We start from the raw sequence: 18,964 nt of genomic DNA, 5'->3' as shown, positions 1-18,964 counted from the left end.
TAATAGTGTAATACCCAAATCATTTTTATTGATGTCTTCCTCCATTGGGGCTTTGTTAGCTTTAACAGCTGGTCTCTCTTAACAGAACTTGGGAAACCCCTTGTAGGTTAGTGGAGACGTTAGTATCTACATCAAAATAGCCAAATACATATTTCTTACCCACTATTACCCCCCCAAACCCCCCCCCCACAGGACCTCTGTGACAACAGATTCCTTCCAATAGCTCCAGGAGGAGGTAGTTGTCGTAGCATCACAGAACCTATCCCAGTAGAGCCATCTACTGATGTCCTGATGCATTAACTTATCAACCAAGGTGAAATTGTAGAGTTCACTGTTCCAACGAGTGGAGCAATCACCTACAATTATGTGGCTTTATATGAAGGTCTCTCAGTCCAGAGTGATCTGCGCCAGTGATCTCTGGGTAGGGGTTCTGCACAATCTCTTTCCCCCCTTTCCTGTTCTCTGCCATCGTGGTTCTTCCTTCTGCAGTGAGTTGGATGGTGATCTGGGCTGTATATCTTGTGTAGCAAATCCTGCTTCCTTTAAAATCGCCACCGCTTCCTGAATATTCTGTACACGATGAGATGTGCCTTTATTAGCAAACCAGAGTCCAAAAGGGTAAAGCCAGCGGTATCGAATGTTCTCCTTGCGCAGTAAGGTGGTTACGAGCTTCATGTCCTCTCTCTTTTTAAGAATTGTAGGGGATATATTCACAAAAATTTGTATTTCATTCCCCCCTAACTATATATTCAATTGCTTACGCGCCATTGAGTAAATACGCTACTTAACTGCGAACTCATGAAAGCATGCAACATCACGCAGTCTATTTGCAGGATTCGGGCCTAGAGTTCAGTGGGCTCGTTCAATCTTTATCTGGCTGACCAAATCAGGGGCTGCTGCAATTTCCCCACTCCCTCACCACATAATATCCATGCACAGTTGGATGATCACTTGCATGTAATCTGCATATTCAGGTAATTCTGGGATCCCTCTGAAACGTAAATTTCCTCTGCGATTTCTATTTTCTATATCTTCTAATTTTGTGGCAAGTTGTAGCTCAGCAGACATGATTTTATAATCTTTTTGAATCAAGCTCAATTTTTCTGCTTGCGACTCCATTAACGTTTCATACTCAAATATGTGGCGGCCCATTTCGCTCACCTCTTCTTTTAATTCCCCCACTATCTCTATTACCTCCGTCTTGTAGGCTTTCATATCATGTTGAAGTTCTCGGAACCAGGCTCGGAACTCGCCTCGAGATGGGATGTCAGCATTGGAGGCTATTGTTTGTTCCTCCTGGGCCTCGTCTGACTCGGCCCCGGGTTCCTCCGCCATCTTGTCTTTCTCGTGTACTCCTCCAGCTGTTTTATTGTATGAAAACTTACGAAAGTCAAATGATTTTCGTCTGATCGACATCTAACTATGAGATGCTTGCGGAGGATGGTAGTTGTTCTTATAATCAGCGCTGGATGCTTGTGATTTTTCTTGGCTCTGTCTGGCTGGATACGGAGCTCCGGTTTAGGCGTCCGATCGCTCCGATGATGTCATATCCTCCTCCTCCCAAGCGGTATCAGTTAAAAAGCACTCAGTTCTCATTCACTTGCAGGTGTCAAAAATCCTATCCTCCACTTTTCTATTTTTTATTTTAATAATTCCTTGTTCGTATTATTTTTATTTCTAAGAAAACAATTTTGTTTTAAAAAGTTATTATATATGGTAGGCTTCAGTCCCAGGATTTCTCCATTTATTACCAGTTTATCACCCATGAGTTCATGTTTCAGCGGCCCTCACTGCCTGTCTTAGGGGTTAATACCTTGCAATCAAATCACACAACACACACTGCTGGTTTCTAAAATATAAACGTCCAAACCTTTAACTCTAAACTTCAAATATCATTATTGGCACTCACATTCCTATTCCAAATTTCCATAAAAACAACACTAATTCACTATATACAAATCCAGGTGCCTCCAAAAATCCCCAAAACACTCACCCTTATTTCTCATGGACCCTCACATACGGGCTGATACAGTAAAGTCCGCGGGAGAGCGGGCGAACGCACAGGCCACTCTTCTGTGCGCGCGATTCAGTATTCAAATTAGGGTCAGCGATAAAAATAGGTAAAAAAGTCGCTAGGGACACTAGCGCGTCTCTAGCGCCTCTTTTTGGACAGGAGCGGCGGCTGTCAGCGGGTTTGACAGCCGTCGCTCAATTTTGCCGGCGTCGGTTCTCAAACCTGCTGACAGCCACGGGTTCGGAAACCGGATGCCGGCAAAATTGAGCGTCCGGTTTTCAACCCGCGAGCCATGGGGCGACTTCAAATTTTTTTAATTTTTTAATTTTTAACTTTTTGTAACTTTCGGGACCTCCAACTTAATATCGCCATGATATTAAGTCGGAGGGTGCACAAGACGTCTGGTGCTGTGTCTGTGTCTAGAGAATAATGAGAAATAAAATAAAATCAAACAATATACAAGTTGAACTTTTTGAATGACAGTTTGATGAAATAAAATACTAGCTTTGCTTTTTGGTGAATGTGAGTGTATATAAAAGTATGCGTATAGTACCAGTACATATATATTTTTACATACAGAGAACAGAGGTATATCAGGGTGTGGAATCGGGCGGGATCAGCATTCATGTGCTTTCGTGTACATGCATACTTTTGCTGGAAATAGTGCCTGCACAAATACCAGTTGCAGGCCTCTGCATTTACTTTTTGACTCAATTTTCAAAGGGAACTTAATCCTTTAGAAAACAGACATAAAATCTGTGGGGGCCAGTGAAGAGAGAAGTTCCCTGTACACTTTACACTTCTGCACATAGTTTAAAAGTTGCCCCTTTGAATAAACAGCCGGTACCTGATCCTTGGAGATTTTACCAACAGCAAAGTATTTGGACTTGGGATTGGAGAAGTAAAGCCCAGAAACTGCGGCAGCAGGGAACATTGCCAGGGACTCCGTTAACCTAATGCCTAGAGAAAAGATAAACAACGAGAAAGGCACAATGACTAGGAGTATTCTGTTCGAGTCTTTTTAACTTCATACTGGCTGAACACACAGTCATCATCTCTGCAAGCACTGATGCCTGCATAAGACACTTGCTTGAGAAGGGATAGTTATATATACTGCTAACCTAATACACAGACCTGCGATATATACCATCTGATCATGACTCGCTTACTGGTGACATAACTCATTTCTAAAGCTCAAACTGTAGAAGATTTACCTTCTTACTGGTCTCAGTTATAACAATTTGTCTCATAATCCAAAGCAAAACTACTGAGTGAGTCAAGCACATACTGACAAAATGGTGAAATAACTTCTTACCTTATAATTTTCTTCCCTTGAGTCCAGTCAGACCAGTCCAGATGAGTGGTTACTCTCCCTGACCAGCAGATGGAGACAGAAATCAACAGGCTTGCTGATGTCACTATATATATATATATATATATATATATATATATATATATATATATATATGTACTGACCTCACAGTCTGCCAGTATTATCTATTACAAGCTATCTTCTGAAATGAAACAACAACTTGGAAGCAAAAAGTTCTATTCTCAACTCATTAAGCACTCACCCATATAAGAGAAACATCATAGAATACATCATCTAGCCTGAAATCCAATAGAAAATTAATGTAAGCTTAAGCAAGCTTACAGTAAGCAAGTTGTTCAAAATGGTGTAAGTTGATGCAAGGCCTCTTCCATCCCACCAGTGGCCTCATCCTCTTCTGGGCCGCTGATGGGCTGGGGTCCACTGACGGCCTTGCAGACCTCTTCTTCATTTGTGCCACCAGTGAGATGGGATCTACTAGCGGCCTCGCAGTCCTCTTTCTCTTCTCACTTGAGCCAGTTTGTGCAAGTCTGTGCAATTATGGAAGCAGAGGGAAGGTCCTGGACTGGTCTGACTGGACTCTCAAGGAAAGGAAATTACCAGGTAAGAAGTAATTTCACCTTCTTCTTCATCCACTCATACCAGAGGGATATACCCGCACAGGGCTGGTGCTAGCATTTTTGCTGTCCTGTGCAAACAATTACTGTGCTGCCCCCTCCTCATTTTTTTTTAATAACACAGAATACCCCCCCCTCAGTTAAACATGCAGAACACAGACTCACCCTCACCAAATATAGAAAAAAAAGAATATAAACTATGAACTGAAAACTGCAACAAGCCAGAGTATGCAATGCAGAAACAGAAAAATCATCAGTCCTCAAATTATTCATCCAACAATAAATCATTCATATTAGTAAACCTATACCTATAAAAAGAATATTTTCAACAAGCTAAGGAATAGAATAACATCCAATAATTAAGAGCTCATAGAAAATTTTAAAAATTTTCTAAACAATAAAATATTTCAAAATGGCAGACACAGACACCCAATAATTAAAATAAGGATGGAAAATTCACTGCTCTCCATACCTGAAAACTTCATTTCCAGTCATCCTGAGTTGTGAATTAGTGGGGCAGAATAAACTTTCTTCACACACACAGACTGAGGCAGGCCCCCATTCACACACACACAGGACCCCTTCAACACGTTCTTGTACACCCCTCCCCCCGGGTAGGTTCCCCTACATCCATACCAGACAGGGTCCCATTTATTCACACACACATCTCAGGCAGCTTCCCAGTTACATACCCCACCCCCCCAGGCAGGTTCCCATTCACACAAACACACACCGCCCCAGGCAGGTTCCCAAACCCAGGCAGGTTCCCATTCACACAAACACACACACCACCCCAGGCAGGTTCCCATTCTCACACACACATAACAGTCAGGTTCCTATTCACACACACACACACACACCCCTGTCAGGTTCCCGTACATGCTCCCCTCCCCAGTTAGGTTCCCATTCACACACACACATCCCAGACTGATTCCTACACATACAAACACACACACCCAGTCAGGGTCCCATACACACACACCCCTCTCTCCAGGCTAGCCTCTCATTCACACATACCACACCCCCAACACCCCAGTAAGACTCTCGTTCATTCATTCATTCACATACCACTGGGAGCTATACTGCTACTCCTTCTTGTGTGCCGGCCTGTGCACTAATCGAATTTCACAGGGCTAGCACTTCCTCTATGCTGATCTCGTGCATCGTGATTGTAGCTTTCGAAACGATCAACCACGAGATTCTAATAGGCTTGTTGAAACTGGTTTATCAAATACCACTCTCCAATGGTTTGAATCATATTTAAAAAACAGATCATATAAAGTTAAAATTGGGATCTTTGAATCCAACCAAATTGATCTTATCCATGAAGTACCTAAGGGATCTTCCCTATCCGCTACATTTTTTAACATTTACATGTTGCCTCTGTGCAAATTATTAGCCGGTTTAGGAATATCGCATTATATTTATGTGGACGACGTCCAAATTTTACTTCCTATTATGGACTCCATTGAAAACACATTTAAATTATGGGAAATTTATCTCATATCAATACAACAACTTCTAGCTCACATGAGTCTGTCCTTAAATCAATCAGAAACAGAGATTCTACTGATCTGCAATAAACTGAATGAGAAAACCAACTTGGAAATTAAAACTTTACACCCCAAATATTCCATAGTAAATGAGGTAAGAGATTTAGGAGTAACTCTAGATAGCGAAGTAAATTGGAAGAAATGTATCAATGTTTTAATAAAAGATGTTTTTTTCAAGCTTCACATATTAAAGAAATTGAAATCTCTTCTACATGTGAATGATTTTAGAATTGTTTTACATGCATTCATCTTTTCAAAAATAGATTACTAGGCCTTCCAGCATCTACCACTCACCCACTTCAACTACTTCAGAACACTGCAGCACGGTTAGTAACAAATACCAGAAAATATGAGCATATAACCCTGATTTTGAAAGACTTGCACTGGCTGCCAATTACTTTTAGAACCCAGTTTAAAACATTAGTTTTAATTCACAAGACTATATTCAACACTTTCATGCTTCACAACGAAATCTGCCTTCAGCAGCCAAGGGATTATTAACGATACCATCCCCTAAATTGGCCCATTTAAGCTCAGTAAGAGAGAGAGCACTATCCCTAGCAGGACCAGGGTTATGGAATGCACTTCAATCCAAATTAAGGCTAGAAGCAAACTCGCAGACATTTAAAAAGAAATTGAAAACATGGCTATTCCTGCAAGCATTTACGTGATGAGTTTTGTTCCGATGAAAGTATTTTTAGTCTAGTTTTATTTGTTTTAAAATGTCTATTATGTTTTTATGATTTTCTGTTTTATTCTTTTTAGATTAGATTAAATAAACAGGCATTGTAAATAAAAATATCTAATCGTATTATTCTCATTTTATGTATATTTTATCTGTTATTATTTGTATATTTGTTGTAAACCGGTATGAAGTTACTATGAATATCGGTATATAAAAATAAATAAGTAAATAAAGAAATGAAAGCCAGAATCATATTCAAATCAACCATTTTAGCGCACTCCCACCATATGTGGTAGAAATGTCCCTGCACCCCACACTGGCTCCAACATTGGTCGTCCAACCCTGGAAATATCTTACATAGACTGGTAGGAGTGAGATACCACTGATAAAGCAATTTATAACCATTCTCAATAACTCCTGAAGAAACCAGGTCCTTTCCAGTCAATTGATAACACAAGTTCCAATCAGAAATTCAAGTTGCAAGGGCATATCCATTTCCCAAGTTGCAAGTACATATCCCTTCCCCCGACTGACACGTGGGTTGGTTTTTGAAGCCACTTTTTCCAACAGGAACGCATATATTTTAGAGATTACCTTACCCACTTTATCCGCTTGGGAGCAGTAAACTTCAAACATGGATTTACTCCTATGAAGCATTTGTAAAATCCCCCGTGATCTAACAAATGATAAAAACTGGAGGTAAGCGAATCTGTCTTTCTCAACCAGTGGGTAGATCCAGGATAGCGCTTCAAACAATAAACTGAATTCCCATCCCACAGCTGCTCTAGTCATTCAATCCCCACTCGTCTCCAAAAGGCAATGGAAGATCGCTCCATCCCTGGAGGGAATAACTTAAGTAAAAAAGATGAACGAGATCAAACTAAATGGTCCCCTATCAGTTGTTTCCTGTAACTTGCCCTGAAAAGCGAAATCTAAAAAATCTAAATAAATAAAATAAATAAATAAATATTGTAAGTGCAACCTGGGAGGACGGGGAGACATTTTTCAAAAGTTCAGAAGCGCTGCCCAGGGACCAGACCAAATACTCCATGGAAGGAAGGCCTACGAAATCCTGTTCCATCACAGTCCATAATTTACACAAAGTTCTACTATGCCATGCAATTATCGCCCTCAGTTGAGAAGCCGCATAATAAAGGACCAGATTAGGAAACCCCAGAACCCCCTGATGCTTAGAACGACATAGAACAGCTTGCGCCACTCTTGGTGGTGTCCAATTCCAAATAAATTGAAGAAACGTTTTTTGCCAGTCCCGCAGGATCTGAAAAAACCCCCCAACAGAATCTAGGCAGTATATTTATCTTAATGACATGAATCCTACCTAGCTAATGAGAAGTGGAGACTATGAGTGGTATACAAAATGGTACAAGCCACAAAAATCGATAGTATAGCGCTATGAACATTCATGGAACCTTTTCTTAGATAACTCAATAATTGAAACTTGAAGATTAAATCAACATATCCATCATTTATTAACAGTTGCTTGTAGAAATATGTTTCAGTCCACCGACACGGACCGTGTTTTGCCACATGGGCTGAGTCAGGAGGGACAGAAGCCCAGAGGTTAAATGGCAAGACCTGTGGTCTGGGTGTGATGAAAATGTTATGGAACCCTGTGGAGGGGATTCAGTTAAGATTACAACCACTTAAAGAGTTCAGCGCCATCTCCTGAGAGCAAATTTTCAAAGTAAACTCAAGGTGCAGGAGATGCTAGTGCAGTGATGGCCAACCTTTTGAGCTCAGTGTGTCAAAATTCATTAAAAAACCGAGCATAACTCGGGTGGTGTGTCACTTCTAGAAAAATCCATAATTGTGATATTTGCAGCTCTAATTAATAACAAAGTTATAATTTTAATATATGTACTGTATTTACTAATAAAGCAAAAACAAATAATTCTTTACCTTACCTGCTTAGTGACTTTTTTGTTGCTGAATTTCATCGGCTAAATCTTCAATTAAAACACTCTCTCCCCCTCCACCCACCCCCTTCCCACAAAACTCTTACTCCCCTGGATTTTCTCATACATACTCATGCTCTCACACTCACTGGCTCCCTCACATACACACAAACACACACACCCAGGCAGGCTCCCATTCATTTTCACACCACTCCCGCTCCATCCTCCAGGCAGGCACCAATTCATTCTCACACACACAGACCCCCAGGCAGACACACATGCATTCACACACATACACCCCCAGGCAGAGTCCCATTCATACACATGCACACACTAAAGGCAGAACCCCCTCTCTTTTGCCAGCAACCTCGGAGCCTCTCTCATTCCTCTGCTGCCACTGTCACTGCTGCCACATGACTATTGGGGATGTTGCTATTCTTGCACATTCCCAAAGATTACATGTGCCAATCACTAAAAAGAATTATTTTTTTTTTTACTTTGCTGTCTGATCTTAGTTTTCTAATTGGTTGGTCACAGGCTTTTTTTTTCCACCTTCCCTTTTTTTTTTTTTTGCCAATTCCTTTTATATTGTCTTTTTTTCTGTTTCTTTTCTCTCCATCTTCTTCCCTCAAACACACAGTCAGGTTCTCATTCTCACATGCATTTCTCTCTCTCACACACACACAGGCTCTCACTGTCACATGCTCTCTCTCATACAATCATTCATACACACAGGCTCTCACTGGCACATGCTCTCTCTCATACAATCATTCATACACACAGGCTCTCACTGGCACATGCTCTCTCTCATACAATCATTCATACACACAGGCTCTCACTGTTACATGCTCTCTCTCATACAATCATTCATGCACACAGGTTCTCACTGGCACATGCTCTCTCTCATACAATCATTCATGCACACAGGCTCTCACTGGCACATGCTCTCTCATACAGTCATTCATACACACAGGCTCTCACTGGCACATGCTCTCTCTCATACAATCATTCATGCACACAGGCTCTCACTGGCACATGCTCTCTCTCATACAATCATTCATACACACAGGCTCTCACTGGCACATGCTCTCTCTCATACAATCATTCATGCACACAGGCTCTCACTGGCACATGCTCTCTCTCTCATATAATCATTCATACACACAGGCTCTCACTGTTACATGCTCTCTCTCATACAATCATTCATGCACACAGGTTCTCACTGGCACATGCTCTCTCTCATACAATCATTCATGCACACAGGCTCTCACTGGCACATGCTCTCTCTCATACAGTCATTCATACACACAGGCTCTCACTGGCACATGCTCTCTCTCATACAATCATTCATACACACAGGCTCTCACTGGCACATGCTCTCTCTCATACAATCATTCATGCACACAGGCTCTCACTGGCACATGCTCTCTCTCTCATATAATCATTCATACACACAGGCTCTCACTGGCACATGCTGTCTGACTCACACACACAGGCTCTCTCTCACTCCCACATGCTGTCTTGCTCAAGCACATGCAGTCTCTGCAAACATTCAGGTCCTCACACACAATCTCTCAACTCATCTCATACACGCGCGCACACACCCTCTACAGACCCTCAGCCTCTCTCTCACCTCTGGGCCTCCTCTTTGCGGGTCGCCGCAGGATGGGCTCTGCAGCGGCCCTGCTACCGGGCCTCTTCCTCTTCTCGGGCCCCTGCAGCTCTGCTACCGGGCCTCTTCCTCTTCTCGGGCCGCTGCGACTTGGGATTCGCGGCGGCCCGTAAGCGCAAGCGATGCTCCTCTTCTGCACGCACTGATGCTTCTCCTCCTTCCTGCCCACGCGGCTCCAGCAACGTTTACTTCCGGGGCTGCACAGGCAGGAAGGAGGAGGAGCATCAGCGCGTTCAAACACGATCTTTTTCTTTGGGCTGTGGTGACGTGAGCCTCACCACAGCCCTGCCTATCTGCCTGTCGCTGCGCCCGGGGGCATTGGGGAGATACTGAAAAACTAATTTTAAAGGGTTGGCGCAGCCGATAAAAAAAAAAAGGCTCGGCACAGCCGATAAAAAAAAAAAAATTCGATAGTCCCAAAACGCTACGCGTGTCAGCAAAAACGGCTCGGCGTGTCACCTCTGACACGCGTGTCATAGGTTAGCCATCACTGTGCTACTGAAATAATCCGAATAAGAACAGAATAATGGCGGCTCCGCAGGGCCTACCTAACCAGGACTGCTGTAATAGTTCCCATTTTTCCAGATCAGCAAATACACCTTTCAAAAGCGGACCATAGTTAATATCAAACAATTTTCCCAAGTCCTCCCCCAATCAAATCCCAAGATATTTCACACTCCCTACAGCCCATTTGAAGGGTAGGCATTCCGTCAGGCCCAACACCTCCTCACACCCAAGAGTTCAATTCAGAAGTTCCGACTTATCTTCATTCATCTTGAAACCTGAGACCATCCCATATGTCCTTATTTCCTTTAACAAAAGAGGAATGGACTGCTCAGGATCCATGACAGAAATAATAAATCAACTGCAAATAAAGTCATCTTATAAGATTGCTCTTCCACAAGAACCCCAGCAATTCTATCATTAGCCCAAATCTGGGCAGCGAAGGGTTCCAAAGAGAAAGCAAACAGTAGAGGGGATATCGGGCACCCCTGCCTCGTGTCCTGCTGCACCTCAAAGAAATCCGAATACCTTCCATTAACCTGGATGCTTGCTTTTGGATGGTGACATAAAGCTTTCATTCAGGTCAAAAAAATCTGATTCCAAACCAAACTGGTGTAAAACCTGAAACAAGTATGACAGTGTACTCTGTCAAATGCTTTTTCAGCATCCACCGCCAACAATATGGCAGGAATTTTCTGCTTCTGGACCCACCACATAGTGTAAGACTCTGCGTACATTATTGGCACCCGGAACAAAACCTGACTGATCCCCATGGATAAGAACAGGAATCACCCCACCTGGCTGTTGAGCCAAAATTTTAGTAAGAATCTTGAGATCAATGTTGATTAGAGAAATATGTCTACACAAACTACTAATGTGGGGGTCCATCATCCTTTTGCGATCACAGTAATGCCAGCAACATTTGAGCCCTGCGGAAGATGTTCTCCATCCTGCAGGAAGTTGAACATTGCCGTGAGAGGTTTAACAAGGCCCTGCTTACATGATTTATAAAATCTAGCTGTGTTCCCGTCTAGGCCCGGGGCCTTCCCCATTTTAAATTCTGTGATCTTTCCCAATCTTAGCATTTAGGTGTATCCTTGACTCCTGTGGAAGACATGGCAAAGTCATTCCCTGGACATACTTCTCTGTAGACTCCTCCTTGATGATAGAGGCTGAGGAATGGAGCTCCGCATAAAATTGAGCAAATCTGTAAAAAATTTGGGTACTATCATATAGGAAATTCCCTTCTCTGTTCTTAATTTTAAGAATATGGTTAAGCAAACATTGGTCTTTTAGGTGCCTGGCTAACAACCTGCTTGCTTTATTACCAAATTAAAAAAATTTCTGTTTTGTCCGTTCCAATTTGAATGCCAACCCAGCTAGGTCTAGAGCTTTCAATTCTTGTCTTTCCGCTTCTAGAAGGGAAAAGGTGTGATCATCATCACATCTCTTATGTTTAATTTCCAATTTCCTAAGCCGGAGCGTCAGTTGGACCCTAGTCAATTCCTTCTCCCTTTGTAAATAAGAGGCCCTAGCTACCAACTTACCCCTAATAACCACTTTTAGCCCTTCCCAGACTACTGCAGGGCTCACATCCCCTGTCTCATTCAGGATTAAATAATCCTCAATATCTGCAATAAGACTAGCAGTAAAGGATTTATCTGCAACTAGGTCTTCATTAAGCCTCCACCTTGCTGCAACTTTGGTGGATAAGTCGGAACTTGCCCAGATATAAGTGCCGTTACTTAACCAGATATGTTTGAACTTGCACAGAACGCACAGAACGCGATTTCGACATACATGAGCATATTTGCATGCATATGTACTCATGTTTTATAAGTTGTGCCTATAGTATCTGTGCAGGTTATAAAATACTGTAGCAACTTTGCGCGTGCAGCTTTGAAAGTTATCTTTCAAAAGTTCCTTTGAATTAAAGTGAGTAAGACAAACTTAAAAATATAAAAAAATAATATTTAACAATTCTGGTTTGAGATCTTCTCATCACAGATAGACAAAAATTACATTTTTGAGCCCCAAGGGTTATTCAGGAACAAGATCAAAGTAAATGGAGACAAATATCTTTGAATGTTTTTTTCTACATACTTGTTCATACATGATTCATTTTCTATTAATCTATGGATCCAATTCAGTGAATATTCTTGCCATAGAATATTCCTGCCATAGAAGGCAGCTTTATTGATTTTCTGCAGTCCATACCTGTTTTCTCCTCAATGTTTGCTAGTTTCCACATAGTCAGTTTCTCGGTGTGGTCAGGCTGGCTTGGGTATCCTGGAGCCGGTCTGATCCCCTCGTAGCGGATCTTGCGCAAATCCGAGACATCCAGCTCTTCACTAATGCAGTAGCCCCAAAATTCTTTGCGAACTCTTTCGTGGAGTTCCTCTGCAAATGCCTAGAAATGAAAACATGAACATTTGTTTTCAGTACTAGATGAGGATTATATAAAATATGCTAATTGAACAATGCTCCACTTCAAGGCTACCTAGTCTCTGTCACTCCTGTGAACTGCTCTCTCAGCATGACAAGTCTCAAAGAGGTTCATACTCAGAAGTTAGCCAGATAAATTAATATTTGACATATATCTGGCAAAATTCTAGCTGGCTAATAAATTAGATAGCTAGGATTTAGCTGGATAAGTTAGGGGCCTTCCAGGGGCATAATTGGGAGGAGCTGAGTTAGCCAACTAAGTTAACCAGCTAACTCAGATATTGTTGAGATTACTTACCTGATAATCTCCTTTTCCTTAGTGTATGCAGATGGACTCAAAACAAATGGGTATAGTGTGCTCGTGCTAGCAGTTGGAGACGGATCTGACGTCAGCACGGGTACATATACCCCCAAAGGAAGTGTAGCAAATCAGTAATCTTCCTTGCAAAAGCTTTTATGGATATATGTGTGACTGACCGATCGATTAAATGAACAGGATTACCCTGACAAATTGATGGTAGCTGGAGACCGCCAGTATACTCAGCCGGAAGGCGTCGACACCCGGCAGGGTGGATGCCCTATATAAGAAAACATGTCTCACCATGAGTCGGCGAATCCCCATGTATACCGGCAGCCGGGCGGGATGCTCAGTCCATCTGCATACACTAAGGAAAAGGAGATTATCAGGTAAGTAATCTTAACATTTCCTAGCGTGTAGCAGATGGACTCAAAACAAATGGGATGTACAAAAGCTACTCCCGGACTGGGCGGGAGGCTGCCCGAGGACCGTGTAGGATTGCCCTCGCGAATGCTGTGTCCTCCCTGGTATGGACGTCCAGACGGTAGAATCTGGAGAAGGTATGGAGGGAGGACCACGTCGCTGCTTTACATATCTCTGCAGGCGACAGCATCCTAGCTTCTGCCCAAGAGGCTGATTGCGCTCTGGTAGAATGAGCCTTGACCTGTAGAGCTGGTGGTTTTCCTGCCTCTACGTAGGCTGCCTTGATAACTTCTTTAATCCAGCGGGCGATGGTTGGCCGTGAGGCTGCTTCCCCTTGCTTCTTCCCGCTGTGCAGGACGAACAAGTGGTCGGTCTTTCGTACTGTTTCTGACATTTCCAGGTATCTGGACAGCAGTCTGCCAATGTCGAGATGGCGTAGCATTCGACCTTCTTCCGACTTCTTCAAACCTTCCGCGGTAGGCAAGGATATGGTTTGGTTGAGGTGGAATTGTGAGACTACTTTGGGTAAGAAGGAAGGAACCGTGCGAAGATGCCGGATCCAGAGGGTACATGCCTGCCAAGGCCTGACCCCCTTTGAATGAGGCCTCTGGTGCCTTCCATTCCAGCTCGATTAGCTGCTGTGCTGCTTGTAGGAGGGGAAAGTGGTGAGCCATTTGGTGCAGGCCCTCTAGCAGGGGGTTCTTTATAGGGTCCCCTGGAGGGTCCTGGCCCGGAATGGCCAGCTCGATAAGCATTGTGAGACCAGGCCTGGAAGATCTTCTTTCCGAAAGAAGCGTCTCATGGTCCGATATGGTTCTATCTCCGAGGGAAATTCACCCTCCTCGGGTGGCTCCGCATGGTCCTCGGAGCAATCCGAATCCCCATAATTGGGGCTGTCGGGTGGCGAGTGGCCGTGCCTAGGTCTCGAGGGTCCAGGGGCCAGATCGACAGGGACGGAAAGACCCATACGAGGAGCAGACTGCATCTGGACAAAGGCGTGAATCCCCTTAAATAATTCCACCTAGGAAAGCGAAGCCGGATCTGGCCGCAGGGGTACCAGGTCTCTTGGGTTCCCTGGCTGCTCGCCGCGGCCTGCCAAGTCCGGTGTGGTCCCTGAGGAACCGCTGGGCTGGGATCGGTCTTGTCCTGGAACTCCCATGGCTTCCTCACATTGGGCACATAGGGAGTCTGCTTCCTCGCTCTGTGTGGCTCTGAGGTTGCATGCTGAGCAGAGGCTTAGAGCGTTCATGCCTGATTCTGGAGGTGCCGGCTCTGCGGACGCATGGGCTCTCTTATGCTCCCATTCGCCTGAAATGCGGTGTCGCCCAACGATGTGCGCCTAACACGTGCGCTTAACAGCATGCGCCTAGAACGGGCGTCTTATAAATGTGCGCCTATCACAGGCGTCTTATAAATGCGCCTATCACGGGCGTCTTAGAATGTGTGCACCTATCGCGTGCGCTAACAACGTGCGCCTATCACGTGCGCTTACAACGTGCGCCTATCGTGTGCGCCTATCGCGTGTGCTAACAACGTGTGCCTATCGCGTGCGCTTAGCAAGCAACGTGCGCTTAAGTGGAGAAGATGAGTAGGCAGGCAAAATGGCGACCTCCTAGGTGGGCTGCCTCGTAGGCAGGCCCAGTTAGTCCACACTTCCTCGGAGACCAAGTAAAGATGTACACCTTACCTTGTCTTCGGCGCTTCCCGGCTGCGACCCGGGCGGTCTCCGGCTGCGGGGGGAGAGGGGAATACCTTCACCGCCGCGCTTAAGGAAGTGCACCCGCTGCCTCTAGGCCGCGCCCGAACCCGTCTCGCTCGGGGGCCAAGTCCACGCCGGGACCGAGGCTGCCTCTAAGCCGCGTCCGAACTCGTCTCGCTCGGGGGCTGGGTCCCTGCCGCAAACCGGCCACCGGACCGAGGCTCTTACCTCCGAGGGACCACGGAAGTCAGCTCGGGAAACTCAACTGGGTGAGTGACCGCCTGGTATCACCACAGGAGCGCGGGGCTCGTCTTCAGTAGGTTTCGTCTATGAATTTAGTCGTTAGAATTTAGAAACACGCTCAGCGAGCGTGGGGTAGCTCCAAACTGCTTTGGAGACAGAAATTACTTATTTGCTACACTTCCTGTGGGGGTATATGTACCCGTGCTGACGTGAGATCCGTCTCCAACTGCTAGCACGAGCACACAATACCCATTTGTTTTGAGTCCATCTGCTACACGCTAGGAAAACCAAGTTTTTCCATGAAAAAATTCTCACAGAGCTCCTAACCGCGAGGCAAACTGCGGCACGGAAAAAAAGAGACTGAAGGAAGACCCTGTGGCTACAGGGATTATGGCATGCTGGGCATGCTCAGTGTGCCATTCAAAAGTTCTAGAAACTTTGCAGAAACGTTTTCCGTGATAGGGCTCCATCTGCTGACGTCATCCACATGTGAGGACTACCATCCTGCTTGTCATGGGAGAAAACAAATTACTAACAGATATGTAACTATAAAATTATAAATAATTAAGAACTAGTACAAAACTTAAACATAAAAAGGATACAGTTTAAAATAGAGAACAATAAGAAAAATAAAAGCAATACAAGATATTAAAACTTCTAAAATAAAGGCAAGAAAAAAAAAGGTCGTTTTTAATTGGATTCTGCATATGCACAGCCGAATAGCCATGTTTTAAGTTCGGACTTGAATTTTTTAGTATCTGCTTGTAATCTCATCTCAGCTGGTAATGGATTCCAGAGTTTGGGGCCTTCTATCGATACTGCTCGCTCTCTCACTTGGCTAAGGTGTGCTGACTTCACTGAGGGGACTGTTAGAAGACCCTTATTTGCTGACCTGAGGTTCCTTTCGGGAGTATGGAAGCGAATGGCCGTATTTAACCATTCGGTTTGTTCACCATAAATCATTTTGTGTAAAATGCAGGCTGTTTTATATCGTGAACGATATTTGATCGGCAGCTAATGCAATGAGATTAGGTAGATTAGAACATATTCCTTTATTTTCTCAAAAATCCTTGTCTGTAGAAATTTCAGACAATGGCATATATCCTATTAATGGCTGTGCCTAACAATTACTCCTTAGAGCGTAAGATAACTCCATCTGTCACATCCTCAACCTATCACTTTCCACTGTAACTGTTTCTACTGCCTTGAAACATTCTTCTAAAACCCCTCACTGAACCCTATCTGCCCTAATTATTGTCCTATCTCACTCCTCATTTTGCATCCAAGCTTCTCGAACATGCAGTTCAACTCTGCTGCCATGACTTTCTTCTATCTCAAGCCATTCTTGATTAACTCCAGTCTGGTTTTCACCCTCCACATTACACAAACTGCCCCTAAAACCACTCCTGGACCTATTTGCTGCTTTTGACACTGTTGATTACCACCTATTCCTCTTTCCTGTCTTGATTCTCTTCTTACCTTTCCCATCACACTTTTAGTGTGCCCTCTGGTGGACAGGAAAATTGGTTCTTACCTGCTAATTTTCGTTCCTGTAGTACTACAGATCAGTCCAGACAGCTGGGTTTTGCCTCCCTTCCAGCAGATGGAGACAGAGAAAGTTTGAAGGGCACCGCCACTTAACCTGGTGTGCCACCTGCTGCTCCTCAGTATGTACTCTTACCCAAGCAGAACAATGGTAATAAATAACCATGTAACTCAATTAACTTCCCTCTACCCCCTGAACAAGCAGAGGATGAAGAACAGAACTTAGAAATATGAAGGGGAAACCTCCATGAAAACATATAATAGCCTATGCCATTCTTCAGAAAAGGCCAAAGATAAAGAACAGATCGAGCAGGCTCTCCTCACTCACCCCTAAAAACCACCCCAGAGGACGGGCATCTGGACTGATCCGAGGTACTACAGGAACGAAAATTAGCAGGTAAGAATCAATTTTCCTTTCTCTGTATGTACCCAGATCAGTCCAGACAGCTGGGATGTACACAAGCTTTTCTAAGTAGGGTGGGACTGCGACAGCCCCATTCGAATGACACTGGCATTGAAATTGCCGGTATCCGAATACTGGATGTCCAAACAAGTAATGTCTAGCAAAGATGTGTAAAGACTTCCAAGTAGCTGCCCTGCAGATCTCCTGCGGGGAAACCAGCTGACATTCCGCCCATGAGACTGCCTGCGCTTGAGTGAGCTTTCAGTCCGTCCAGGATTGGTCGACCACGGCATATATATGCAGACAAAATAGCCTCCTTCAACCAGCGAGAGATAGTAGGTTTGGACGCCTTCTGATCTCTCTTCGCACCATGCCACAGCACAAACATGTGATCTGACAATCAGAAACCATTGGTAGCCTCCAGATAGAGCAACAAGGCCCAGCGAACATCCAGCCATCTCAGCTCCTTCGAATGAGGATCCTTCAGTTGTGCATCCAAAAAGGCCGGGAGCTCCACGGACTGGTTCAGATGAAAAGCTGTGACCACCTTAGGTAAAAATGATGGAACTGTGCGTAGCGAAACTCTAGAATCAGAGATGCGCAGAAAAGGCTCCCTGCAAGATAAGGCCTGGAGCTCAGACACCCTCCTGGTTGAGCAAATAGCCACCAAAAAAAACAACTTCAGCGTGAGATCTTTCAAAGTGGCTTTCCTCAGTGGCTCAAAGGGGGCTTTGTACAATTCCTGGAGCACCAAGTTTAAATCCCATGAGGGGCAAGGACAGCGAGTCAGTGGGTGCACATGTTTGACTCCCCTGAGAAAACGCACCACATCAGGATGAGTTGTGAAAGAAGAACCCTGGATAGGGCCCCTCAAACATCCCAGAATCAAAACCTGAGCCTTTAGGGAATTGTAAGACAGTCCCTTTGTCGAGTCCATTCTGCAGAAAGGAAAGGACCAGAGTCACTGAAGCTAGTCGAGGATGAACGCCATGAGGCTGGCACCATGACTCGAAGACCCTCCAGACACGAACATATGCCAGGGACGTAGAGCTTTTTCTGGCTCGTAGCACAGTAGAGATAACCGCCTCCAGATAACCTTTCTTCCTCAACTGTTTCCTCTCAAAAGCCAGGCCGCAAGATAAAAGCAATCCGCCTGATTGAAAAATATAGGACCCTGGTGCAGGAGATTTGGCAGATGACCCAAACGCAGGGGCCTGTCCAAGGCCAGATTCACGAGATCTACAAACAATGGTCTGCACGGCCACTCGGGAACCACGAGAATCACTCATCCTGGGTGAAGTTCTATCTTTCTCATTATCTTGCCCACCAGCGGCCAGGGAGGGAACACGTAGAGGAGAACGACAACTGGCCAAGGGACCACTAGAGCATCGACTCCCGCCACGCTGTAATCCCTTCTGCAACTGAAGAAGCGTGGAGCTTTGGCATTTGCCCAAGTCGCCATCAGGTCCACACGAGCTTCTCCTCACCTGCAACAGATCATTCGCATGGCAGGTTCAGACAGCTCCCATTCTCCTGGGTTTAGATGCTGATGGCTAAGGAAGTCTGCTTGTACGTTGGCCGATCCCGCTATGTGAGACGCTGCTAACATCTCTAAGT

General features: G+C 44.5%; 1 protein-coding gene across 3 annotated transcripts in view; it reads right to left on the bottom strand.

Annotated features, from left to right (window-relative positions):
- The window catches only part of MTR (5-methyltetrahydrofolate-homocysteine methyltransferase), a 357,506-nt gene that overhangs the window by 16,166 nt on the left and 322,376 nt on the right, over positions 1–18,964 (bottom strand). For all 3 annotated transcript variants that reach the window (XM_029593902.1, XM_029593903.1, XM_029593904.1), the window contains 2 exons: positions 12,509–12,701; positions 2,862–2,974 (listed from right to left, as the gene is read on the bottom strand). In XM_029593902.1, the coding sequence (XP_029449762.1) occupies positions 2,862–2,974; positions 12,509–12,701 (306 nt within the window). The remainder of the gene's footprint in view (positions 1–2,861; positions 2,975–12,508; positions 12,702–18,964) is intronic.

This window comes from Rhinatrema bivittatum, chromosome 3 (assembly GCF_901001135.1).
Source record: "Rhinatrema bivittatum chromosome 3, aRhiBiv1.1, whole genome shotgun sequence".
Classification (NCBI taxonomy): Eukaryota; Metazoa; Chordata; class Amphibia; order Gymnophiona; family Rhinatrematidae; genus Rhinatrema; species Rhinatrema bivittatum.
This window is presented reverse-complemented; position numbering and strand designations above follow the sequence as displayed.